The sequence below is a fragment of the Nymphaea colorata genome, unplaced genomic scaffold (assembly GCF_008831285.2).
Source record: "Nymphaea colorata isolate Beijing-Zhang1983 unplaced genomic scaffold, ASM883128v2 scaffold0488, whole genome shotgun sequence".
NCBI classification, from domain to species: Eukaryota; Viridiplantae; Streptophyta; class Magnoliopsida; order Nymphaeales; family Nymphaeaceae; genus Nymphaea; species Nymphaea colorata.
The window spans coordinates 17,323-28,288 of NW_022204994.1; the positions used below are offsets into that span (position 1 = coordinate 17,323).

Here is a 10,966-nt window from a genome sequence, read left to right on the forward strand (position 1 = left end):
TAGTTCTTCACCAACTTTGTCAACGAGGATGTCATGGATCGCGAAAGCGTCAACCGGCTCATGAAAGTGCAGCAGCATATGCACTTCTAAGATATCGCATAAAACTACCTTCCCACCCTTACTGTCTACCCTGACACCGGCAATCTCTAAAACGCTAACTCATAGGCTCAAAAGTTCCTGCAATGCACTCGCTTCTAGCTTAAATACCGCAACATTACTGACATTCTCTTCCCTGTGGTTAGTGTTTAGTCTCTGAAGCAAATGATGGTCAAGCCTGAAGGCGAAGCAGAAGACGAGCCAGTGTATACCTTCCTGAAGAAAGCAGAGAATGACTACACTTGTGGAAGAGTGACCGTTCAGGAGCGATACATTAAGCAGAAAAAATTACTTGTTATACAAATAGTGAAGGAACCATATTCCAATCTCAAGAATATGTTTCTTGTAAGTGCCGACTTTTAAATAAAACTGATGCTTCACCCTCACTCCAAGATAAAGCTGGGACAGTTCCGAAAATAGCCACTAACCATCCAATGGGGATAGATCTTTGTAAAGTACATCGCCGACCAGCGGGAGAAGCTGCTAAAGACCAAAATGGCTAAGGTCCAAACCGAACATAAAGGATGCCTCATTATCGTAAAAAAGCTTAATTGCGCCTCTACTACACAACACCTGCTCATGGCCCAAATAATCGTCTCTAACGAGAGCAAGGATCGTAAGGAATCCATCCTGCAAAACCGCAGAAGTTTCCAGCTGAAAAAAGAAGACAGCAAATTTGAGTTCCACTACGGTGATGACGATGCCACAACTGACAAGATCCAAATATATGGCTTCAAGTAGCCGGTTCACATGCGCTCACATCACACTCGTACTATCGACAACTTCGACCGTGAACAATCTGGAGCCTCAGCAATCAAGCACGAACGCTATGGAAACGATATTAAGACTTACCGGTTGTTTGGCGGAGATCTCTACAATGTAGACCTTGAGGACCGGTAGGGCTATAACAACCTCTTTGAAGAACATGTCAATGAGAGCAAAAAGAAAGAGGTAAATGAACAATCTTCCTTGGAGTGTTATATATTTCTCGCAGTTATCCTACTAGGCCTGATCCTTATCTCCTTTTCAGTAGCGTTGATAGTGCAATTTCAAACCGATTCCACCGCTATCTCAACCTCATTCTCTCGTTATCAGAATATTGAAAGCTTCAATATTGACTTCCAGCGCATTATCGCCATCTTGCGAGATCAATACTCAGGATTAGCTAATAAATATCCGGCTTTTAACCCAAATGCAGAAATTATAGAGTCGTATGGCCGTATCCAAGAACTTCAAAATGTGAACATTTTCGATGATTCGCAATTCAGTATGGTCTTTCAGAACTTGACAATGATCGGCACTCTTGCAGAACTGGTCGATGTTGTGCTGGCTCACGTTACATAGGTTATGTATACTGGTGATCTCACCATCGTCAATGACATTCTCAGCTCATGTGTGGGGCAACTTAGCGATATGATATCGAGAAACCAAGATTCCATTTTGGGTGCAATCAGCAGCATCATTGACAGTATCAGTTTCCTCAAAAGCGTTATTCTTTATTCATCGATGGGCATTATCATGTTACTCTATTTTTTCATGATCCTCTATTGTGTTAAGAGTAACTACCGTGCCAAGGAGAAACTAACAGACCTAATGTATATTTCCGATGCAGAGGCCCGCATGTTGCAGGATAATGCGGAAAAGATGAAATATGCTGTGGAGATGGCAAGGAAAAACTTTGACGTTGATACTCAGAACCTATTGGCAAGTGGAAGCGATTTCAAGAAGAGAAAAAACCCCAAAGAGGCTATCCTGAGTAGATAGATTGTCTACACGATTGGTGCAATCACTATTGTGGGTCTCATCATCCACCTCACTTGTCTCTTCTTCTTTTCGCAACAATTCGTATCGCAAATCGCCAATTTCAGCACCATCCAGATGCAGGGCATTGCAGTGGAATCCCTTCTTTCTGAGTCTAGCCAGCTCACCACATAAATTTACTACAAACGTAAGGTGGATTCAGTCAAATTAGCTGAAATCCGAAGCCAATTAAATTACGTGGAACATCAGATCAACGACCTCCTCTTCTCTGATAAGTTGGCTTCCTTCATTGGAACCCTCTTCTTTGATAATTCTTGCTCACAGCTCACCGCCTACAATCTTTCCTCTTGCTCTAACACATGCCCTGGCTTTACAGTCACGAATCCTTTCCAAATTGGGGTGGCTCTCTACTTCCACCGTCAAAACTACTACATTTCCAACAATCTAACTGAGAATTATGCGCACACTGGAGTTTTTTCTCAACCTTTTGCACGCATCTTCACAAACTTAACCTAATCGATTAAGCAAGAAGGTGTTGCTTCACTGCAGAACACCTTTACAATCGTAGCTCTGCTGAATGGATTCATCATCCTCATCGATTGTTGCTATATCCTAGCCTTCGTGATCATCTACAACTACTTCCGCGAGCAGTTTATCAAGATCAAAGATATTCTCTACTTCTTCAACAGCAAGTGGAAGCCTAAAAAGTCAGCAGAAACACCCCAACAAGAGGAGCACTCGGACACTGATTCAGAATCTGAAGATAAGGATCCAGATTCCCCAAAAACACGCAAGCGTAAGACAACTATCGACAAGAATGTCAACGTATGATATATTATCCATCATTAGCGTATTATTGGTTACTTATTTATTATGATTCCCTTATGACCTATAAGGAATATTCGCAGCAATATACTGAATATTTAACCTTGTGAACAAGCGGCATTTCATTTTTGATATCTTTCATAATAGTTTACGAGTTAGTAATGATAAAATAAGGAAGATAACGGTTATCAATAAAAGTTTTCTTTTTTGAGGTTTTGTCCTGAGAGTTCGTCGTTTTGGAAGCTCATGGGTAATTCAATCTCCTTTACATGAATTTCTTTTTGTACTTGTTGGCAATAGTCTTCGAAGAGTTGTTGTGCGAGAATGACAAGCTTATACTGTCTATCTGTTTCTCTTAGAATGTCCCTGATATAGGTCTTCTTCTTGACGGAGTAGTACTCATGCTCTTCACACATGCGCTTGAAGGCCTCTTCCTTGATCTCATCACCTTCAAAGTAGGCCTCAGGCTCTTCCGGGTCCTCCTCTTCAGGCTCTTCATAGTCGTAATCGAAGTTGATCTTGGTGGGCTGGCAATTCTCTTGCGAAAACATATCGTTGAGTTCTCCGTAGAAATGACGATCAACGAGGCAGTTGTGTCCGTACTCCATCATGAACATGGCCAACTGAGAGCGTACAGGTAGATAGTTTTTGACATGCTTTTGGGCGACTTTGAACAAGATAAAGTCAAGGACTTAAGTGATTAAGTGTTTATGAACTAAGCAGGCAAGGATAACAGGAAAGCCTTCTTTGAAATTGATATGTCTGCCATTTTCATCGGGAATGTAGACGAGGGTATCTGCTAATCTCAATTTCATGGCATTGTTATTGTAGTTCTTGATAAAGAAGCCGTAGATGACGAAGAGGAGGGTCTGACTAACGGCAATGAAGAAAAGGAGAGGATCGGTGATGTTATCGAAGACTTCAGTCATGATATTAGTGGTCCCGCTGTAGGTAAAATCAATGACAGTGCAACGTAAGGACATCATCATGATGGGATCAATGCAGGGTAGGTCGGGATCTAAATTCGAGTAGACTGTTGCATCAGCTGGCATGGTTAGATCAGGCCATATATCGTAGTAATTGAGGTTATAGCTGAGGACGTTTGAAATGTATCCAAAGAACTTGTTGTTTGTGGCGAATTCACTCACGTCTACACTTGCAGTGTTCATGAATAACTGATTAACCAGAGATGTTTGCTTCTTTTGCATCAGATTGCCAGTTATCGGCTGAAAAGTAGTGAGCTCAATTCCAAAGGTACTAAACATGACAAACATGAAACAAGATCCATAGGTAGGATGGATGTCATTAAAATCGCACTGAAGGAACTCAAAATGAATGTAAGATTTATCAGCTCCCGTTCCAGATATGGTTGCACCTGCATTTTTAGCTGACTTTTTGAAATATATGTAGCCATTGGGGTAGTCAATGGTTATCTAAAGCTTGGTTTTTTTAGTGCCCGTGACTTGCCAGATCGAGGCATTTTGGATAAGGTATTGAAGCTTATCCCCTTTGTACATCTCTTTAGTCATGTAGTCGATCGCAAAGATGCGGAAGGCAATGTCTGTGTGATCGAACATGCTTATTCCTTGCCCGTTGTTGTCTTCCAATACACTGTATGATGAAATCCTGCTGTTGACGGCAAGTCCGTTGGGGAAGATGAATATGTATGTGAGGATGACAGTGACTGTCATAATGGAGCAAAAGGTTACGCCTCCACAGACGGTTTTATAGTTGGTTTCTCCATTGAAGTTAAGGTCGATGCTGGAGCCGAAAATATCCACTTCACTGAATGATTCGCTGTTGGCGGCTCTGTTGATGGCCTTCTGGGCGCGATTGAGGCTGTTTTTCTCATCAACGTCTTAGATCTGTTGCACATCTTCCGCGATAATGACAGACTGTTCGGATGAATTGATTTCTTCCATCTAATTATTATGATCCCTCTAGCCTTAGTTCTATTTTTAAATCCCAAAAAAACTTCATTTAGAAAAACTTCAAAAAATGCATGCGGACTGATCGACAATACCACCAACAACACTCGATTGGAAGTGCATCTCGTGTGGATAGTGAATGTAAGGGCCGACTATTTTATTTAATGAAATTGTTGTCGGAACAATATAGAACACTATTTGAAATTACTAAGATAATGATGAATCCATCCACCAACACCCAATAAATCAAGGATTGCAAGAAAACATGAGTCAGAAACCGATTCTGATTTCGATCATATTTTGAATTCTTTTGACGATAAACAAAGATTATGATTTTGTAAACCTTTATCAATCCATATTCAAATGAAAACGTAATGATGAGGGTCCAGCCACCTTACCGTTCCATTATAATCTAATTATTGAGATGTTTCATTAACCGGATGAACTTGAAGACGAACGACCGTCTAAACACCTTCAAGTCTCTCTCAATTTGAAGGAATAGCCTGAGTGGCTAGACCAACCTAGCCAAAGGCAGAAGAAAAAAAAGTAGCAGAAGGCCTTACCCCCGATTGATCCCCCTCATGACCCAGTCCTCGAGGAATTGCACTCCCTGCTTGAACGCTCCAAGAAAGGAGTGCCTAAGGGGACAGCTAACGTAGTTGGGAGGTGACTCAGCAGATCCAGGCGAAGACATAGGAGCTGGAATACGGGGTTTTCGTGAGCCAGACTACTAATAATAAAGACGAGTACTTCGGCGCTTTGATCGAACATAACTCTCCGAACCCCTACGTCCAGTAGGAAATCAACCAGACCGTCCAGCAAACCCACCGTATTGTCCAGAAGGATATCCACCGCAATAATTTGGATTTGAGCGATCGGGTCATCCCCAAGAACAAGGGGCACCTAAAACAGCTCTAAAACCAGGACCAGTATCGTCTCATCCAGCTCAAGCAGGGTGAGATAAAGAACAAGATCGGCAGTTTGCGTAAGGAGATGCGCAAGTAGACCCTTAAGGAGAAGTTACGCAATAAAATTGACCTGCTTTAGGACGAGCATCTTGATAAAAATTTCTACAGTATTGATCACCCTCGCACTAAAGAGGCTGAGGATTTTGTGAAGGACCTGCAGTACAGGAAACGGGAGCATCAACGCGAGATGATGCAGCATATGACCATACAACAGTAGGCACAGGCCAGACGCAGATAGCAGGAAACCATGCAGAAGGAGATGGAGAGACAGTAACGCAAGACCAAGCTTCAGTAGTATTACCAGAATAGACTGGTTCAACGTCTGGAGGAGAAGGAGCGAGAGAAGGCGAAAAGACAGGAGTACCAAGAGTGGGTGAAATCGTTTCAGAGAGAAAAACCATTGGAATTATAACGTTAAGAGGAATTTCGCATGAAAGTTGTCATTCCAGAACTAGAATAACAGCATAAAAAATTAATGACTATCAAGGCAGAGCATCGGCCTATTGATCCTGAAGAATTGGCAGACCATGAGGAGAAGTATATGTAGTTCAAAAAAGATAATGCCATTAGAAAAAGGGCAGAGTTATAGCTAAGACAAGAAGAGGAACAGCAGGAGTTATAGGACATAAACTAAAAACTCTTCAAGGGAAAATATCGCTATCTCGTGTTGGAGCAGATGATCGAAGAGAAATACCCTTTGAATCCTCGTGACTTATAGCAATCCAAGAAGGACCGCATCAAGGCGTATAACGATCACTTGCGTTCCTTTCACCAAGATACATACGTCAACCACAAGCAGCAACGCATATAAGCTGAAACCATCTCAAATCAAAAGTTCGTGAAAAGAGTCAGGAACATGAATGGCTCCATGAACATTACCAATAGGCAGCAGGAAGCCCATGAAAATCATTCAGACAGACCCTAACGCAAGTCTGCGGAAGATGCTGATCACTATAAACAGGGCATACAAAATTTAGCCTATCTCAAGAGTATGATACGTGAGCAAAGAGCTAAGGAGGAGAGCAATCCACCACCAAAGATAACTCTCGTTGAAGAGAAAGAAATAAAAGCTAAAGGCTTCCTTGAGTAGCAACGTGAAAAACGAGAAAAAGATAAGAAAAAAGTTGTAGCAGCCGTGAGTAAAGAGATCCAAGAGACCGCAGCTACTGCTAACGAGGAAATCGACGCCATGAAGGCAAAGGCAGAGATGCTGGACGAGCGACTAAAGCGAAAGGAGATGAAGATGAAGAACATATAGAAGGGCAAATTCTAGGAAGGATAGAAAGTGTAAGAGGACTACGTATAGGCGATAAAGGCTAAGATCCACATGCTGAACCAGTTCGACTGAGATCGATATTTTTTCATGCTTCTCAAGACTATCATGCGAATTTTATAAGCAATTTGACTTCTAAATTATGATTCCATAAATGACAAGGTATAGTGAAGTCCACTTAAACTCACTATCATTAGCAAACCATTCACATTCACAGTTATCTTCCACTGATAGCTAAATCTTACCCATTGCTAGCTATATATAGAAATAGTAGGGGTGAATACTAAAGCAAGCAGATCATCGATTAAAGCATAGTCAAGACTGTATGGAGGTTGCAACTGAAGAAAACGCTCAATGCAAAGTTGAACAAGCGCCCAGATAGGATAGCAATGAGGGGTCTGAAGAGCGAGAAAGTAATGTTAAGATGGAGAGGAAAGAGTCTCGAGAAGCAGCCGCTACTGATAGTCAAGAAGCAAATGATACTCGAGATGGCCATGATCCAGAATAAGATGAGTAAAATGAAGAAAGCGGACATGAAGAATAGCCAATAAGTAAGCGCAAGTAGACGATAGAAGTGAAGCAAGAAGAGTTGTGCAAGCGAGGACATCGCAAAAAGACCATGAAAGAGAAACCAAAGCCCAAACCAAAAAGTAACAAAAAGAAAAAGAAACAGACGCGCCAAATGAAACCCATCTAAAAAGACGACCCTCGCTATAGGGGAGTTCCCAAGATCAAAAGAATACGCAAGAGAAGAAACAAACCCAAACCTATCAGTCCGGAAGCTAAAAGATAGGCTGAACTCAAGAAGGAATAGTAAGAATACAACAAGAAGATTGCAAGTAGAGGAAGGAAACCAGTCATCACAAGGCTAAGAGGTTAGAAAAAGAGAAAATAGTTGCAGAAGGCACGATAAGACTCGTAAAACTTGAAACTAGAGGAAGACAAAAAGAATGTTAAGCTAGAATAATCAGAAGAGTAATTTGACTCAGAAAACAGTAAAAATAGCGATGATCCACAAAAAAGGGGGATCAAGCCAAGGATCTCACGAAAACAAAGACAAAAGGAACGAGATGAAGACAAGCGAAAAGTAGACAGCATTATGAAGGCTCGGGGTGAGCGAGAGAGGAGGTAGCAAATAGAACTAATGGTTCGAATGCAAAGGATGTTGGCAATCAAATTTGGAAAGAAGATTAATATATAAATTGATCCAACTTGCAAATACTACAGCCAATACAAGTTCCGCAAGAACGAAATCTAAAAAAGTGGAAAGCTATACTGCCAAATATACAACAAACACCCCATGCCTGCAAATGGCAAGCATTTCTTCCAGGTGAAGATCGCAAGACTATCTTTTCAGTCAGTAACGATAGGAGTGATAACATCAAACAACTTCGATGAGCAGTACTCGAGGGATAAGCCATAATGCATCTGCTTTGATGCATATACCCACTCCACATATGTCTAGGGGCAAAAGACAGAACTTGAAGTTGAGGTTAAACTGAACGATATCATTCGAACCATCGTAGATATTCCGAATGCCAATGTTCATTGGTATCTCAATAACGACTTTATTTCATAAGCCATTATTCCTCCTCATATGGCAGTAGTCCCTCTCTATCCCTATATGTAAGTAAGCAACAAGTGGATTAAAATGCGCATCAACGAGTTCTAATAGTGATTATTTTTCTATTTTTGGCAGAGATAATAGTAAGAAATATGATCAAATATAACAATAAGTTCCATTTGTGATGTTTAGGATTGTGTGTGGAATCAAGGCGGTCAAGGTTTGGGTGTTGTTGGCTAGCATTTAACTTTCTTTACTGCATGCTAAATCTAGAAAGGTATACGACTTTGTCACATAATACATACTCTTCCTTTAAAGGTTGCCTTACGCCTTGATAAAAAAATAGCAACACTGCCATTTTATCCAAACATACGCCTATATAAGCTATTATGAACACTAGATTAAATAACTCTGAACTTCTAGATGTTTTAATTTGAACCCTTCAATCCTTTTCATGATACAACTTCTTCAATTTTTTATTACTCTAAAATTAACTTTTTGAAATACAGCTGATTTGTGTGAAAATTACTCTGGCTCTAAGAATATTTACGGCTTCATTTCATCATCTTTACCCTAATTAAAATCAAAAATACCCCTTGGTTGAGTGTAAAGTACACTTCATCATTGCAAATTTACTCCTATATCGTTTAAAGGCATACCCTTTTTTTCCAAGAATAAATACGCACTGATTGCAAAGAAATATACAGCTGGATTATTCTACAATAGTACGCTGATTAAGATTCGATTCACGCCTATATTAACAGTTCTCTACACTTGTTTGATAAAAAGATTACGTCTAATATTAATATTTTTATACTCTTTGGTGAAGAGATGGATACGGCTAGGTTGTTGATCATCTACGTTCCTTCATAACTGGACAAAAACATCTTCACTTTACGATATAGTTACTCTAGGTGAGGAGGATATACATTGACGATGTTGAAAGCCAATCCGAGACTGATCAGGAACATGACCAAAAGTAAAGCGCTCCTCATGAATATAATGAATGAATGATAAATCATACTCCAAATTCTAGTTATTATAAGGAATTCATCTGGAAAAACCGACAATCGATATGTTCAATTGGCTCTCAATCATTCTCTTTCGATGAGGGCAGCAGCTCCCATGCCTGTTCCAATGCACATCGATACAACTCCCAACTTTCCTTTAGTCCTTTGAAGCTCAGGGAGCAGGGTGGCGATTTGACGAGCTCCGGTGCATCCCAAGGGGTGGCCGAGGGCAATAGCTCCTCCCTTAGGGTTCAGCTTGGCGTAGTCAATGCCCAGCTTCTCCACACAGTAGGTGGCCTGACTGGCGAATGCCTCGTTGATTTCCCAGATGTCGATGTCGCTGACCTTCTTGCCAGTCTTAGCCAAAAGCTCAGGGATAGCAACAGCGGGTCCGATACCCATGATCTCAGGAGGGCAGCCCTTCACTGCGTAGTGGACGAAGCGGGCGAGGATGGGGAGTCCCAACTTTTGGGCGACTGAGCGTCTGGCGAGAACGACAGCAGCAGCACCGTCGGAAACTTGAGAGCTGTTTCCAGCAGTTGTGGTTCCGGTCTTGCGGAAAGCAGGTTTCAGCTTGCCCAAGCTTTCCAGAGTAGTTTCTTTACGGATACCATCGTCCTTGCTGATAACGACTTCCTTTTCCTTGCCGTCCTGATCCTTGATCTTGGTCTTCACAGCAACGATTTCGCCTATATCGAATAAAAAATACTGTCGAAAAGGCCGCTTTGTTGTGCCTTGAAGGCTTTTTGGTGAGAATCAACAGCCATTTGATCTTGTTTTTGCCTGTTAACTCCGAACTTCTCAGCGACATTTTCAGAAGTTTCTCCCATTCCCATGAGGCAGCCACGAGCCTTCTCGTCTTCAAACACGGCTTCAGAAATCTTTTCAACATTAACAGAGCTGTTCATGTCATAGACGGACATGGACTCCACTCCAGATCCAATACCGATATCGATAACTCCAGCCTTGATCTTGGCTGCGATGATCGAGCAAGCCTCGAGACCTGAGGAGCAAAGACGGTTGACGGCCACGATGGAGGTGGTATCGGGGAATCCAGCCAAGAACATAGCCATTCTGTTGGGGATTTCTCCAGCTCCGGGCTGCAGGTTATTGCCGACTGCAATATCCTGGATGTCAGCGACGTTGACTTTGGCTCTGGCAGCAGCTTCCCTGAGGACCACTGAGAGGAGATACTCGGGAGCAGTGTCCTTGAGGCCTCCGCGTTTGCCCTTGGTGATGGGGGTTCTGACAGCTGAGCAGATGACGACGTCGTCTGCGGAGCCAGAGATGTTTTCCTTCTGGAGGTGGGTGTTGAGCTGTTGGAGTCTTTGCATAAGATATAACTATTACGTAATACCATATGTCATCGGAATTTAATAAAAATACTCTTATTAGGGGCTACAGTAAAAAGCTTAAACATCATACTTACATCAAATATTGATTGCAAAACTTGCCATTGAAATTTAGTAAAAAAAAGCTGTTTGTAGGAAGCCTTTAAGTTGCTTTACAGTTAATTTTTTTCAATAAAAAGATGAAATCTC

The 10,966-nt window shown here is 41.6% G+C and overlaps 1 protein-coding gene across 1 annotated transcript; it reads right to left on the reverse strand.

Annotated features, from left to right (window-relative positions):
• Nucleotides 1-9,509: 9,509 nt before the first annotated feature.
• LOC116245061 (uncharacterized) lies at nt 9,510-10,759 on the reverse strand. Its single transcript, XM_031616792.1, is given in 2 exon segments — nt 9,510-10,112; nt 10,115-10,759. Coding segments are annotated over 2 exon segments (1,248 nt in total).
• Between the last annotated feature and the right edge of the window lie 207 nt (nt 10,760-10,966).